Consider the following 15906-nt stretch of genomic DNA (forward strand, 5'->3'; position numbering starts at 1 on the left):
TTATAAAACTGATTTTCAAAGGCAATAACTAATACTGTTTTTTAATATATATTATTAACTAATGTGTTTTAAGGATACTAGCTGGTTATTATGTCCCTTGTTAAGATATGCTCCAATCTACTGATTAGGGATTTTTTTTTAAATTGCTAGTGTTTATACAAAAAATGTATATAGTGCAAGAAATGTAATATCAACCATGACATGGACTAAACTGCATGCAACTATCAGTAACATTGGGTCTTTTCTGTCAATTCCAAAGCTTTAAGAGGGGATAAATAAACTTTTCTATATTAAATAACTATGTATTTGCTAATTTAATAAGATTCAAATTAATTGTCATTAATCTGAAACAAACTATTCTAAATAATCTAAAAGTATTATGAAATGTTTGAGGGCATAGTTCAAATATGCACAAAACTGTTTCCTGATACATAATCTGTATAAGGCATAAATGTTGCTCAGTTCACAGGGAGTCAAGTACCATAAATGCAAGTTTTTATAATAATTATTTCTAGTACTAATTACAATGATTTTTCCATCTTGAATTACAAAAGTGTTTTGACCACAGAGACCATTTATAAATCTAGCTGAAAACATATTTAAATACAGTGTCTATTGCTCAAAAACCAGGCACATATGAATAGAAAGGATTTACAGAGTTTTGAGGCCAGCACTGTGACGCTAATCTGTTGGACACATCAACTTTAATATTTCTTAATATCAGGAATTCATAAAAATACTTAACATAAATTAAATATATGAGCAGACTTGCATGAGAAAGGGGATATTAGTCTTTAAATAAAGCAGTTCCAACTTGTGTTTGCACTTGGAACTGGGAATAGAACAATAACCTTCATTTTGTTTACATTTTGCACCAATTTACTTCAGAAATTCACCCAGGTCAGCATAGTCTCTAGCAAAATATCTTTCTAATTAAATAGCCAGACTAATGGCAGCAAAATGAAAGATAGAAAGTATTTTTTTTAATGTACTGAACACATTCTTTCTCTACTAATATAATTGTTCCAAAAGAGCTATAGGCCAATTTACAGGGGGACAATCATGGGATAATGGAACAAAATCAAGCTGCATCCTTGCAAATAAATTTTTCATTTGAAAACATTTCTATTCAATAGTTGCTGTAGTCTGAGAGGTGTCCCCATCTCTCTTTGTTGTAAAATCAATAGTATCTTCTCATTTTCTCTTAAGCAACACACAAAAAAAGATCCAATAAAGGCTTGGGGATGGATCATACTGATGGGGTTGTCGTCATCTTAGAAAAACTATTGGAATCCTCTGCTTCTATTTTATGAGTATCCTATCTCATACTGGCTAATAAGACTCACTTATTACACAGCTCTTGCACTTGCCCACCATAAAACATGAGCCAGTAACCTCTTTTTTCTACCATATTCAATCCAAAGCTGAAGCAACTTGCAGATATTCCTCATAGTTCAGGATTAAAGTAATGTTTTTCTCTTAAAGAGGTAACAACACCTTTGCTATGGATGCAATTTGATGTGCTTCCAAATTCCTGTTTGTGTCAAGTCTCTATGCTGCTCCCCAACTTAAAGACATTGATCAGCCAGAACAGCTGCTGACCAGGGATGGTGGTAGGAGGTTGCATGGAAAAGTAAGACTCAACTTCCCCTCTTCTCCTTTATAATATAACTTGCCCCATACTTGTCAGCTGCTAGTTGGGCACCAATTTAGAGTTATTCCAGAATATAAAGATTTAATCCTCTAGCCCAGGGTTGTCAAACTTGATTTCATTGAGGGCCACATCAGAGTTGTGTTTGATCTCAGGAGGCTGGGGTGGGTGTGGCCAGCTCAACATCACTCATGTCAGGAGTGCCTGTGGTGGCCCAAGCACTCTGCCAGTGAAAACAGGTTCCTGAGCTCCATTTTCAGCTGCAACGGCCTTCTGCAACCCTCGGCCAACGAAAACAGACTCAGGAGGACTGCTGCAGCCCTCCTGAGCTCCATTTTCATTGGCAGAGGCAATGTGGGTCAGTCCTTCACTGTTTCCAAGGTAGCCCCACGGGCCAGATCTAAGCATCCCACAGGCCGGATTTGGCCCCCAGGCCTTTTTTTTTTTTTTAAATTTGATTTATATGCCGCCCTTCTCCGGAGACTCAGGGCGGCTTACAGTGCGTTAAGCAATAGCCTTCATACTTTTGTATATTTATACAAAGTCAGCTTATTGCCCCCACAAACTGGGTCCTCATTTAACCTACCTTAGAAAGGATGGAAGGCTGAGTCAACCTTGAGCCTTGGAGAGATTCGAACCAGCAGTAAATTGCAGGCAGCTGTGTTAATAACAGGGTGCTTTAAACCACTGTAGTACCAAGGCCTTGAGTTTGACACCTCTGCTTCTAGCCATACTTGCCTGCCTCCCAGCCTCAGACACATCCCGCATTAAAGATTGGTAAATGTTTTCCACAGCTTGTGATGTTTGCTTGGACAAAAAGGAAACAAGGCCAGGGGACTCCACCAATCTGGGTCAATGTGCCCATTGAGCAGCATTGTTTGCCAGCATCATGCCTGGGGAAGGGTGGGGATACTCAGTCAGGGCAGAATTTTTTTTCCTGCTAGTATTGTTTTCTACCAAAGCCTGATGAATAGTGTTTTAATAGAACATCCCAAAGGATAATAATAAAATTAGTAATGAGTTTTTTTTTAAATGAAAGGTTCAAACATTAAATATAAGAAGCTTTATTAAAATTATGGAAATGAAGAACACTCAAAGTACTTAATAAATAGTAAAGTCCAATTCCTGTGTCTACCCAAGAATAGTGCATTGCACATATGAAAAAAGAAAATAATAACTTCACTAAAATAATCACATTATTTCTCTCACAGATACTAATGAAAATTCATCCTGTTAGTACTACATGTTGAGTTTGTCTTCTAAATTATGCAAAATGAGGCCAATCTCAGTTAGAAAATGTGCAGACCTTTCAGTGGACCTTTCAGTGGACTGAATGAGGCATTTTGTCCCCACTCCTAGTGTTACACATTTTTTAAAAAAAATCATACTCTTATACTATATAAAACTTATGTTAAATATAAGCTAATAAGTTAATAGCAGCCATTAATTCAAATTTTTGTAGCAAAATACTTTTTTATCTCTACAACATCAAGACTCCAGAATGGCTGCGGCAACTAGCTATGTTTAGTCTAGCAAAGAGAAGGCTAGAGATGGTATGATAGCAGTCTTCCAATTCTTGAAGGGCTGTCACAGAAAAGATTGGTCAACCTATTGTCCAAAGCACTTGAGAGCAGGAGAAGAAGTAATGGATGGAAGATTATCAAATAGAGATCCAACATAGAATTAAGGAGAAATTTCCTGACAATGAGAACAGTTAAGTATTAGAATGGCTTCCCTCCAGAAATTGTGGATGCTCTGTCACTAGAAGATTTCAAGAAGAGATTGGACAACCATTTGTCTGGAATGGTTAGAGTCTCCTGCTCAAGCAGGGATTGGACTAGAAGACCTCTAAGGTCACTTCCAACTCTGTCATTCTGTTCTTATGAAAGAGATCCCATTGTGTTTCTTATTAGAAAACCCATTATCTGTCTGTAAGACTGGTAACAAATCTCAGTCAAAATCACAACCCTGAAGCCTTCTCCCTTACGTGGCATTTCCTCACCTGCTGGTTAGGATGACTGAGACAATCTGACTCATCAGCTTTGCAAATCACAACATGGAAGCCATTTCAGATGACAACATGTGATCCTGAATTAATTTGTTTTTTATGTGAGTGCTATTCTTTGAATTTTCTTTTGAGTCACTGAAAGCTTCTTGTCATAATGCTTCTCAATTATAAATCATAGAAGTCCATCCTCCTCAGTTCAGCTCACTTCTTCATGTATTGTCATTTGATTAAGCTCTTGATATTTTAGGATGCAGCTGAAACCTACTGAAAACTGGCAGCCACTGTGAAAAAGTAATCACTTTGGACATTAATTTGTTTTTTATGTGAGTGCTATTCTTTGAATTTTCTTTTGAGTCACTGAAAGCTTCTTGTCATAATGCTTCTCAATTATAAATCATAGAAGTCCATCCTCCTCAGTTCAGCTCACTTCTTCATGTATTGTCATTTGATTAAGCTCTTGATATTTTAGGATGCAGCTGAAACCTACTGAAAACTGGCAGCCACTGTGAAAAAGTAATCACTTTGGACATTGCATGAACAATAGCAGCAAAAGCTTCCAAATGTACTTTGTGAAACAGTTATAATATGTAGAACCATTAGTATGGAACAGGCCTATCCTTATTCATCTGATAAAGCAGTAAAGAGACCTAGGTACAAAATTGTTAAACAGATGCTTTTTGCAACAGATTCTAACTGTAGGTCACAATAAGGAGTTTTAGCTAACACAGGTTATCTAATCATTTTGTGATAACAAATAGCAGAAAATATATAGAGCCTTTTTCCGTAGCCAGGACCACGCCACAATATACAGCAGACATTATGGCACCGAATAATCAGACATAGTTGTTACTCAGCAAGCAGAAGGCAATCAGGGAGCCAGGAATACAGATACTGCTCTTTAAATACTGTTAAATACCAAAGTGGAAAACTGAAGTACTAACTGTGAGAAACAAAGAGATCTATTTTAGTGAACCCATATGAAGAGATTTGTTTTACATAAATTTTAGATTTCATTGTCTTCAGTTTTGAGATTATGAGTACTTTCAAAAACACATGAATATAATTTATTACACATATAAGTGCCCATATAACATCCACTATATGGATGTTCAAAAGCATTCTTGTTTTGCAGGAAGGAGGTCTGTAATCATTTTCATCTAGACCGGATGTCGGCAACCCGTGTCTCTGGAGCCGCATGCAGCTCTTTTAGCCCTCTGCTGCACTTCCCGATGCCACTGCTGCTGCCATCTCCAGCACAGTGAAAGTTAACGCATTTCACAATGGAGGAGACGGGGTTCCCTCCTCATCCTGGAGCCCATTATGATGCAGAGATACAATGCTACCCTGCCCCACTTTCCCCTGGCAACAGCAGCAGCGTTGGCCACAGCGCAGCACAGGACAGGACAGTGTCTTGGGGTTGGGAGCAGGTCACGTGTCCAGCACCAACCAAGGCAAGAAGTAGCCACCCGCCATTTCCTGCTGTAGTCGGGCAGCGAGAAAGAAACAGAGAGAGAGAGAGAGATTTGGCTCGGCTTAGTTCCATCTGCTCCCATCTCTCTGCCTTTGCCCAGTTTTGCAAGGATTCAGCAAACGCTTCCTTGGTGATGAGGGGGTGTTGCCATGTACTTTGCCTGCCAAGCATCTTCTGGGGCACCCAGGCACGATATTTTCTGGCCACTTTGGACCAAGTTGCAGGATGCGTATTCATGCCTGTGTGAGTGTGCTGTTGCTTGGGATGATGCTTCTCTGAAGTGCGTGAGGCGATCTAAGGCAGAAACTTCATGGCGCTGTGATGTAACAGCCTGACAGTCACTCCTTTTGCAATGCAAGGTTTACTTTTGTATCTTTCCAGAGACAGAGAGAACATGACCGAATTTTCTTACAGTTATTCCTTCCGTGTGTGGGTTGGGAAGTGGGGGTAGGGAGCGGGGGGAGAGAGAGGGAGGGAGAGAGAGATAGAAAGAGAGAGAGAGAGAGAGAGAGAGAAAGAAAGAAAGAGAAAGAAAGAGAGAAAGAGAGAGAAAGTGACATAGAGCGTGAGAGAGAGAGAAAAAGAGAGAGAAAGAAAAAGAGAGAGAAAGAAAAAGAGAAAGAGAGAGGGAGGGAGAGAGAGGGAGGTGAACAATACACCTGAGGCTGGGTGTTGCAAGAGATGACTGGGAGGGGAGGGATGAGGCAGGGCTAGTCAGGGCAAATAATTTAACAGCCGGTTTAATGAGTTTAATGGGTAGGTGTGGCTGGGGGGTCATGTGACTGGGTGGGAGTGAGTGACATTGAGTTGGCCACGACCACCCAGTCACACCAATTGTTAAATTATTGGCTCCTGGTGTTTTCTTTTTCTGTGGGAAAGGGGTCCAAATGGCTCTGAGTGTTGAAGGTTGCAGACCGCTGACCTAGACCCACTCAAACTGAATGTCCTGAATTCACAAATGTAAAGTAATTCACCGGCAACTATTTCAGGAGAGCATCTTATGTTTCCATAAGGATAAATAGTAGATATTTGCTCATTGATGAGCTGTTCAATATGCAACTTGAATACAGGGTTATTAAGCTGAGTCTCCAATGTATCAAATGTAGGGAAAAATACTTCTAAGTTGCCACCTGTGCATGTGTGCACTGACAATGTTTGTAATTTAGGTGTAACTGAATACAGTAAGTTTAAGCAAGCAGAAGAGGTTGAACAGCCAGCACACATCTGGCACATCATGAATACAACATTCCTTGTATGTTCATAAATAACAACATGTTGTTAGTTATTGAGAAGTTAATTGTTTATTAACATTTCCATGTTCTTCTTCATGCATCTTGATGCTCTTCCTCACCATTCAGTTCAATCCTTCTCAACCATTTTTCCATGCTTTCTCTTTCCATAATGCTTTCACAGGCTGATAAACATTAGCAATGATTTCCAATAGTTTCACTGGACAACAAATTTTTAAAAAGTTTCGCTTCCTGAAAAATCATTTGATGATTATGATAAGCCCGTTCAAACTGAACACAAATATAATTTCAGAATGACTGTATCAGGTAGGAATCTTGAGAAATATGAAATTAACTTATAATGTATTTAATAGCATCATGTTTCCAACATGATGAATACGTTCAACAGGGCTAAAAGTGGTTCTGATGCACCTCACTGCAGTGTCCAATAATAGCCAGCACTGATGGATTCCAGCTGCCCTAATTCCATTTATCTATTGTGGTAATGTCTGGTGAAACCTTTCACAATGTTTATTACCGATTGCACCTAGATTTTCAGGAAAAAAAGTCCAGGTGTGAATGCAGAAAATACATCTTCAATAACATGTTGCACTTTATGGCCTTGTGTGCTGTAAGAAGTTTCTCAAGCAGTTGTGGTGGTTGTTATTTGGTGCTCTGTAGTTGCCAGGAAAATTCTCAACAGTGTTCTTGAATGCTTTCCTGGTGGTTTTTTCTGGCCCCACTAATAGATCTTCAAATCACTTGTTGATGATGTTTCTGACCCGAAGAACAACATAAATGCCTTCCTTAATCTTGGCATCAGTTATTCTTGGATACATCTGTCTCAAATAATGAAAACCTTCACCTTCCTTGTTCATCACTTTCCCAAAATCCAATTTTCATCAATCCAAGTATTATATGAAGCAGAGGCAAGTATATCTTTATTGGGTCAACAATTAAGTTCATCAGTTTTCTGTCCTGGAACCAAATTCTTTTGGAGTGGTCATTTCTTTTCAATGTGACTTAACTCTCTTGCACGGCTGTCCCATTCTCACATAGAACAACAGTACTTGGTACATTCAAGCTGCATTCTAAGCAGCAGAACCAATACTTTTGAGTTCTTCACAATATTCCAGTTGTACTTGTTGTACTGGATGCTTTTGTATGTTTTTTTCATGTGTGCAGCATAGCCAAAAGGTACTGGAGAGTGTACATTGCCTTTGTGTAAAACAGAAGATTTCTATAAAATGGTACATAGGTTAAATTCCTGCTTATTTTCATGATTAGCAGCCAAAAATCTATAAGATACATTCAAAAGTATTCAGGAAGTAAAATCTTTGTTGTCCAGCTATCAAAGATGGCTGAAAGCTCACAATAATTGAATGCACCAAGCAGAAATAAGGAATAGGAACAATTTTTAAAATATTTTTCGTAATAAAACTAAAAAATTTCCCCTCCTTTTTCTTTTTCTTCTTTGTTTTTTAAGCAAAGCATTGTACAGAATTATTTCCAAATCAGAATTGTAGAAATAAAAATATAAGAATGGCGAATTTAATCTTTTTAGGGAGGCCATGTGGTACGGACCAAGAATTGTTTAAGTAGTCATTGCTACTATTTCAACAATAAAGTTTTTCTATACATTTCTAAAATTAAATAATCTAAAATCTGAACATTTTGAGTTTGATCAATTTTTTTTAGCTCCCTATCCTAAGTTAAAGGTAACCTTGGGCCAGTCGCTTTCTCTCAGGCCAATTCACCTAACAGGACTATTGTTGTTGTGGGGAAAATAGGAGGAGGAAGGTGTGTTGGATATGTGCTGCTTTGAGATATTTGTAAAAGTAATAAAGGCGGGAAAAAGGAAGGAAGGAAGGAAGGAAGGAAGGAAGGAAGGAAGGAAGGAAGGAAGGAAGGAAGGAAGGAAGGGAGAGAGAAAGGAAGGAAGGAAGGAAGGAAGGAAGGAAGGAAGGAAGGAAGGAAGGAAGGAAGGAAGGAAGGAAGGTTGCTGCCACATGTCACATTGTTGCTATAATTATATTTGGGGTACTTACTTCAAACAGCTTATCTATTTGCATGTATATGTGTGTCTGATTTGAAGGTTGGATACTTATCGCCACTGGAAACATGCAAGTTGAGAAATTCCAAAATGAAGCTGTGCAGAGCATGATTTAGAGCAGTGTTCCCCAATTCGGCAACTTTAAAATGAGTAGACTTCAAGTGCCAGAATTCTGGCTGGGAAATTCTGGGCGTTAAAAGCCACACATAAGTTCCAAGGTTGAGAAAGAATAGCTGGTTGAAAGAAACTCTAGCTCCAATGCAAATGCATTCAAATGTAACAGAAACAGAGCTCATGTACATTAAGTCCCTTTCATGTTGTGCAATGGGAAACAACTCTTTTTCTGCCCTCCTAATGCTTCAGCCATTTTGGCATTAGAATTATTGAGCGCTCCATCATTGGGTAATCCTCTTTGGGATACTTCTGCCCAACTCTTAAGGACTAAATGGAAACGTACAAGTGCAGTTCTTCAGAGAATCATTTATCATAAGGATTATAAGGCAGTTATATTTCATGAGCTAATAGCCCAGATCTTCTCGATTACATTGATTTAATACATTTATTGCACTTAAGCATAGCAACCATGACTTCTTCATTCATTTACAACTTGATTACACTAGCTTATTTTGAATGTACCTTTTTATATCATCACATCTGTTTAATCATGCTAATGGTCCATCTGCTTTTCTTGTATGATGATGATTCTGTGAAGACAAAAGCAAATTCTTAATGATGAGCAACCCATTCATTTCCTTCCTCAAGCGCTTGCTCCATAGTTCATACTTTTTAAGTCTTGTGAGGAAATTTCTAATACATTATATTCTTTGTTTTCAGAGAAGGATATATTCAATTTTTCAGGAGTTCAGGTTTCACTTTTGAAGTCTCGTAGAATAATATGCGCTTGTCTTCAGCTATTGTTTCGGAGTTGGCTACGAATAGTTTTCAAAACAAACATTTCTACAAAATGTTTGTTACTTGCTATCACAAATGTGCAACATTAAAGAACTCATTTTGTTGTTATTGAAGAACCTGTGTTTGTTGGCACTCTGAATTTCTTGGAGAAATGAGCTATTCTCTATGTGCATCAGCAAGGATTTTGCATGAGAACATCTCCTTCTATAGAGAATTGCGCTTAAATGATTCCTTCTCTGAGGATAACCCCTCTTTGAAAAGCCTGCAAGAATGGATTGTCTACCCTCCATATTTCAAACTGAAGATGTTTTTGATCCCACCAATAATTTGTCTTCTGGCAGCCATCCTGGTCATTCCTTTCATCTTATTTGTGATTTTTTCTCATGTCAACATACGTCAGGAAACAAGGTACCTTTTGTTGGGCAATGCTTTGGTTAGTGATTTGATGTATCTACTGCTCTACACTTTGTCTGCGGTTTTCAGTATGTCCACCTTCAACCTCTCAAAAAATGGTTGTGTCATGCTATTGTTTTTGCTAGCAATGACCTACTGTGGAGGCTTATTAACATCTGCAGCAATGGTGCTGGACACTTATTTGGCCATATTGTGGCCTTTGCATTATATTTCCATTCTGCCTTATTCCCGAGCAAAAAAACTGATTCTGTTCCTATGGATCTGCTCTGGGATTTTCCCTGGGATTGTTTTCCTAATACTACACATCACTCAAGACTCTGGGGAATGTCCGGTAGAAAACTGTTCTGTTCCAATAATACTAGCAATGACTTTACAAGGAAACAATGCCATGAAATTCTGCTACATACTCTCCGTGTCTGCCCTTTTTATCTGTCTGAGCCTCATTCTTTGTGGCTACATGGTCTTGTATTTTAAAACAAAGCAATCGGGAATATGGAGAAGTATTTTCTCCCGAGCCAGTGTGACATTCCTAATGCATCACATTATCCTATTCTTTCATTTCTCTCCTCTTCTGGCTGTTGTAGTGGAGTCACTCCTTTATGTCAATGCTGTAATTGGGCCACAGACAGGAATTTGGGTGTCTATGATAGTTTGTAATGTCCTGATTACTTTGCCCAAGGCTTTGTTACCTTATCTGTGTGGGCTTCGATACAGAGAGATATCATCATCCCTCAAGTTCTGCATCAAATGGAAACGTTCTACAGTAGTAGCTCCTACTACATTTACTTGAGCAGAAACAAGGCATTAGAGTAACTCTGACCTAAAGCTGTGTTATGCATCCCATAAAGTTAAACTTAAATTATTCATCATTTTATTGTTCTGTTAACCAAATTGTTTGTATTTTTTCCTAATTTGTTCCTAATATCAACATGATGCTATTATGCTAGATGATATTAAGGCTAATAATATTATTGCTATGATTGAAATGTTCTGATACATGGGTTTACTCTTCAAGTAAGAAAATTAGGACCTAAATATGATAAAATGTCAACCATACTAACCTCATTCTCAGAGTGAATGTTTATATATTTGACTTTATAAATTCCAGAGTATGAATCTTTTCACTAAAAAAGGGCTCAGCACTAATGCTTTGTACCAGCCAGTTTTATACCATGTTTTCCTTCCCTGGGAAAGAAATCCACATTCCATGGCAATGTTTTTGAGTTTCTTTATTGTTGAAGGTGGTAGAGGCCGGTAACAGCTGGTACTTTTGTTTTATGCTATTCTTCTTTCCATTTTGCTGGCTGAAAAAAAAAAGTGCATAGTAAAAGCACTTCCCTTATGGCCTGTTCCCCTGGGATTTCATGGAAGTGTAGGAAGCCAGACCATTGGAGAAGTGAAAAAGAGGAATTAACATCTGCTCCTTGTAACTAACGGTGTAAAGTTCTCTTCTTTTATAGAAAATCTTGAAGCAATTCAATAAGAATAAAACAAATGTAGGATAACTTTTCTGTATGAGATTAATTTTCTATATTTTATATGTCCCATTTCTTTTTATATACATATATGGGAAAAGAAAGATTTGTCTATCTCAATCTTATTCAGGAATCCATGTTAATGGATTTCCACAATGTATTGTTCTTTCCAGTTTCTCTGTCACATTCCACTTTAGGGAACAGAGAATGTATTAATCCAGTCTGGCAGGCTAACTCAGCCAGCAGCAGAGTCTTAACTGAGGTTGTTCCCTTTTCCCCAAATCCTAGTTCCTCCCAGTAATGTGGGTTATGCCTGCAGATGTTTTCAGGTTGAAGATGGGGAAAGACACATTTGCTCCATATAGTTCCAGTTTAGGAGATCTGAAGGTTGAAATCTAAGACAACTGGAAGCATCAGTTTGAAAAAACCAACCTAAGCATCTCTGCTTTGAGACAGGAAGAACTCTAGAATACAAGCCTTTTTGATGCCTTCATCAGTGGCTCAAATCAATAATGAAACTGTGTGGGAAAGAAAATAAACATTTAACAGTACATCCTGTTATCCTTTATGAGACAACTGTGTTTCCTCAGCAACATTTGGAGACATTTTCTACCCAGGAGTCCATCAATAATGTTCTGTTGCTAGAGAAAGGTAGGTTGCTAGCCAAATCTATCTTGTATGTATGGCTATAAACCAAATCCTGTCAGGCACATGTATTTGAAAGACCTTTCCTCCTGACAATGTACTGCTAAGCAATATATTTTAACACAGTCCTCAATGCTTATTTGGTAATCTTCATACAGTACGAGCTTTTCCATAATCCTATCTTTCACTTACTTAATATAGTATACCACATTTTTAAGCCAACGAATCTCCTCCTTCAATGACACTTCTAGTGCAAAGAGAATGAAAACACAGGCAAATCTCTTAGATGGGACAGAGTTACGAGTTTTCTGCATCTCTTTGGTGCCATCTACTGGTGATCCAGGTATTAGCAGCCAATATGTCATTCTCACTATGTACCTTATCTGAGCAGGAAGGAAGGGAGAAAGAGAGTAGCCTGAAACAATACATCTGCCAGTACCTCTAAATTCCTTCTTAAAGTTCCTGCTGCTGTTACTGAGCCAGTGTAGGAGGAGTGGCAACAATGGTATTAGCTCGCCTTCCCTTCATCTCTCTGCATTACTCAGGGTTCTACTGAAGTTCCTCCCTCAAAAATATTTTCCATTTCAGAAGTTCCTATGTCTCTGGGACTTCTGGACAGCCAGTTAGAAAAGACCTATGGAAGATTGGTTTGGACATGGTCTGTGCAGTGAGACTATTATATGCACAAAGATGGAAAAATGTTGAAATACCCACAATAGAGAAATGGATTATGAAGATGATGGAAAGTGTGGAAATGACAAAATTGACTTGTTTGATTGAGAATATGACAAGTACTGTTATTAAAGACTAGAAACCTCTTATGGACTTTTTTGCTGAAAATGGAAAAAAATTAACTGGTGGTTTATGGATTTGCTGATTTAAAAGAGTTGGTTTTTAAAAGAAGGAAACTATGATTAACATCAAAAGAGGGACTAGAAATAATAAATTTGTAACTGTTCTGAAGAAGATAGGAAGTCATATGTATACTATACTACACTACATTTCACACTTTTCCTTTTTTAATCCTACTTTATATCATTTCATGTATACCTTTTACTTCTGTAAAAATCTTTATTTTTATTTGATTTGAATATTGATTTATTTCTTAAGACAATTGTGTAGAGTGGAAATATCTGGCAAGAAGCCAGACCTCAAAAAGTGATATGGTAGGAATGCTTCCCAAAAATAGTTCTGCACAGCATTTGTAGAATCTTTTGGAGCAATTCAGTTGATCCTTAAAGAGGGGCTGACTTGGTTGAAGCTTCTAGAGGAAAAAAAGGAAATCTCTGAAGTGGTGAAGACTAGGAGGCATTCAGTAGCAGGCATTGTTCAATAGTCTTTGTTGGTCAGGAACATCCATATCAGTGTGGAGGTCCATGATCCAGGTTTTTACAACTGAACCCAATCAAGCTGATTAGATTGGATGATAATTTACATAGCAACAAAATCAATTCTATAAAGTGGCACTCATTTTCTCCATTTCTCCATCCAACTGTGGATGTTGGGTGAAGAATAAGTGGTTCTTAAGTAAGCTGAAATACAAGGAATAAATAATTTCCAGAGGAAATTAATAGGTTTTAAAAGAAAAAATAATCATTAACTAACTTGCCCTGCCAATGTTGGTAGGGGTGGGGCTTTTCTCCCTGATAATTCCTTGATTAGGATATTGTTTCCTGCTTGGCTGTTTGTTTTTGAAATTGAGTTGTGCACAAATGGTAAACATGTAATTGCTAAAAGGTATAAACTTTAAAATTGAATTGAAAGTAAATTGAAATTTAAAATAGAACAATTTAAGGAATGTGTGATAAAGTAGAATAAAAATTATATTAAACAGATGGAACAAAATGAAAATATGTGCTTCAAAGGACTGAATTCCACTTTGCTATAATCTTAAAGATAACTTTTATAAAATTATGTACCATTGCTTTATAACACCAGAAAATATACCTAGTATGTATAAAGATTCTTCAAATTTATTTTGGAAATGAACAAGAGGGGTCATGTTATCATATTTGGTGTTTGTGCAAAAAAAATTAGAAAATATTGGGTTTAAATACATACAGGTGATTCAGAAAGTTTTAAAAATTAACATTCAACTGAAATAAAAAATTGTCCTTTTGGACCTGATGGATAAACAGTTAGAAAAATAGTCGTAGAACATTGTTTTTATATCTATAATGTAGGACTAGCTGGTGAAGATGGCATTGAAAATGCCCAATCTACTTGTTTGATTAAAAACAATATTTACGTTTATTTATTTGCTTGTTTGTTAAATTTATTTGCCATGGGGCTACAATATGTGCCTTACAACAGTCAAAACAGACAAATGAAAAGAAGTGTAAACATAACAATAGCAAGATAATGAAACAATAAAATAAATAAGAGCCTTGGTAGTACAGTGGTCTAAGGCACCCTGTTATTAAGCTGGTTATTAAGACCAGCTGCCTGCAATTACTGCAGGTTCGAATCTCGCCAAGGCTCAAGGTTGACTCAGCCTTCCATCCTTTCTAAGGTAGGTAAATTGAGGACCCATTTGTGGGGGCAATAAGCTGACTTTGTATAAATATACAAAAGGATGAAGGCTATTGCTGAGCACATTGTAAGCCGCCCTGAGTCTCCGGAGAAGGGCGGCATATAAATCAAATTAAAAAAAACAAAAAAAAAACAATGGAAATACAGTAATATTAGATTAAAAAATGGGTGGGAGGAAGCAGGGAATGTGGGGTGGGGCGAGAGGAAGTGGGATTTGCTATCATCTCCAGTGTGGTACAGACACACCCCTTTGGGTCCCCAGGCTAATTGGCTGAGCCAGGTCTTCAGGCTCTTGTGGAAGAGTGGGGGTAGATCTGACCCTGGGGGTTAAGGATGCTCCAGAGGGTGGGAGCCATGGCAGAGAAGGCTCTTCTGGATCCCAACAGCCAGAGTTCTTTAACAAGATGAGAGTTTATTAGTGACTGGACACCTTGTGCATTCTTGCATAAAAGAAAAAAACCAAAATTATGATTTATGGTTTTGATGATTTGTAGAATAGATTATAGAAAGAAGAGCATCATGATGTATCTTTAGAAAGGTCAATTTATAACTGTACGGTATTTAAACTGTTGTAAAAAAGCAGAAGCCACTTTATATCTTTTTTCTTTCTTTTCTGTTTTTCTGTTACTCTTTTCTTTTTGCATAATTAGTTTTTTTCTTTTTTCTTTTAATTTGTATTGTTCTTATGTTTAAATTTTTTAATAAAATTGTATATTTTTTAAAAAATGCCATTATCTCTGACAAAATATAAGTTAGACAAAAAAGAAAAGGGGCCCCAGTGTTGAGAGACAAAAAGAGAGCTCTTGCATAATGTAATTAAATCTTGAGCCATGCTATTTAGCATAATTTTGTTGAAATTGTAATATATTTCTTGGAAATGATGTTGCAATTGCATTTTTGTTTTGTTTTGTTATTATTCAAGGGATTGTTTTGTACGTTTCTTCCTGGAAAGCAAAATTTGACCTAAAAATAGTATAATAGTGCCACCTATTGGGCTTCATGTGAACATGCAGAAAGAAAGTGGTCTTGTATGTGAAGACAAAGGGAGCAGCAGACATAAACAGTTCATCAATACATTTTCTTTGGGAGAGAGAGAGAGAGATCCTATCCTGCTTATAATACCAATGAATAAAAATAAGGTTTCATTAATCCAGGTAAATGGAATAAAGATCACAAGTTTTCCATAGAAATTCCAAGGGAAAAGAGTTTGTGATGAATGGGAAGGAAACTTTGACAGTGCAGAATGTACCTTTATTTCTGCATATTAATTTTTTTAAGATTTATCGTTGTCTTTCTCTGATAGTGTCTCAAGCAAACCATTGGCAAGAGGGAAATGGTACTAGATTAAAAGGACACAGCCCCCTTTTATATTGTAGCAACTTTTAATTTGATTTATTTTACTTCATTTCTATACTTTTCTTACTTCCAGGAAAGCCCAGAGCAATTTACAAGATAAGAATAAAAAATAAAAAATAAAAATCTTAACTTAAACCATCACAATAAAAACAACAATTAA

At 37.2% G+C, this 15906-nt stretch overlaps 1 protein-coding gene and 1 long non-coding RNA gene across 2 annotated transcripts in view; both read left to right on the plus strand.

Moving 5' to 3' along the window:
* Positions 1-15906, plus strand: part of LOC117678560 (uncharacterized) — a 62725-nt gene that overhangs the window by 33702 nt on the left and 13117 nt on the right. The gene's annotated exons all lie outside the window — the stretch shown is intronic.
* Positions 9476-10528, plus strand: GPR148 (G protein-coupled receptor 148). Its single transcript, XM_034440289.2, has one exon. The coding sequence runs from the start codon at positions 9476-9478 to the stop codon at positions 10526-10528; it is 1053 nt and encodes a 350-aa protein (XP_034296180.1).

The sequence above is a fragment of the Pantherophis guttatus genome, chromosome 6 (assembly GCF_059756535.1).
Source record: "Pantherophis guttatus breed Tessera chromosome 6, ASM5975653v1, whole genome shotgun sequence".
Classification (NCBI taxonomy): Eukaryota; Metazoa; Chordata; class Lepidosauria; order Squamata; family Colubridae; genus Pantherophis; species Pantherophis guttatus.

Bases quoted from the DNA above. Each gene is read 5' to 3' on its own strand.
- GPR148 (XM_034440289.2), top strand. From the start codon at position 9,476: ATGAGCTATTCTCTATGTGCATCAGCAAGGATTTTGCATGAGAACATC.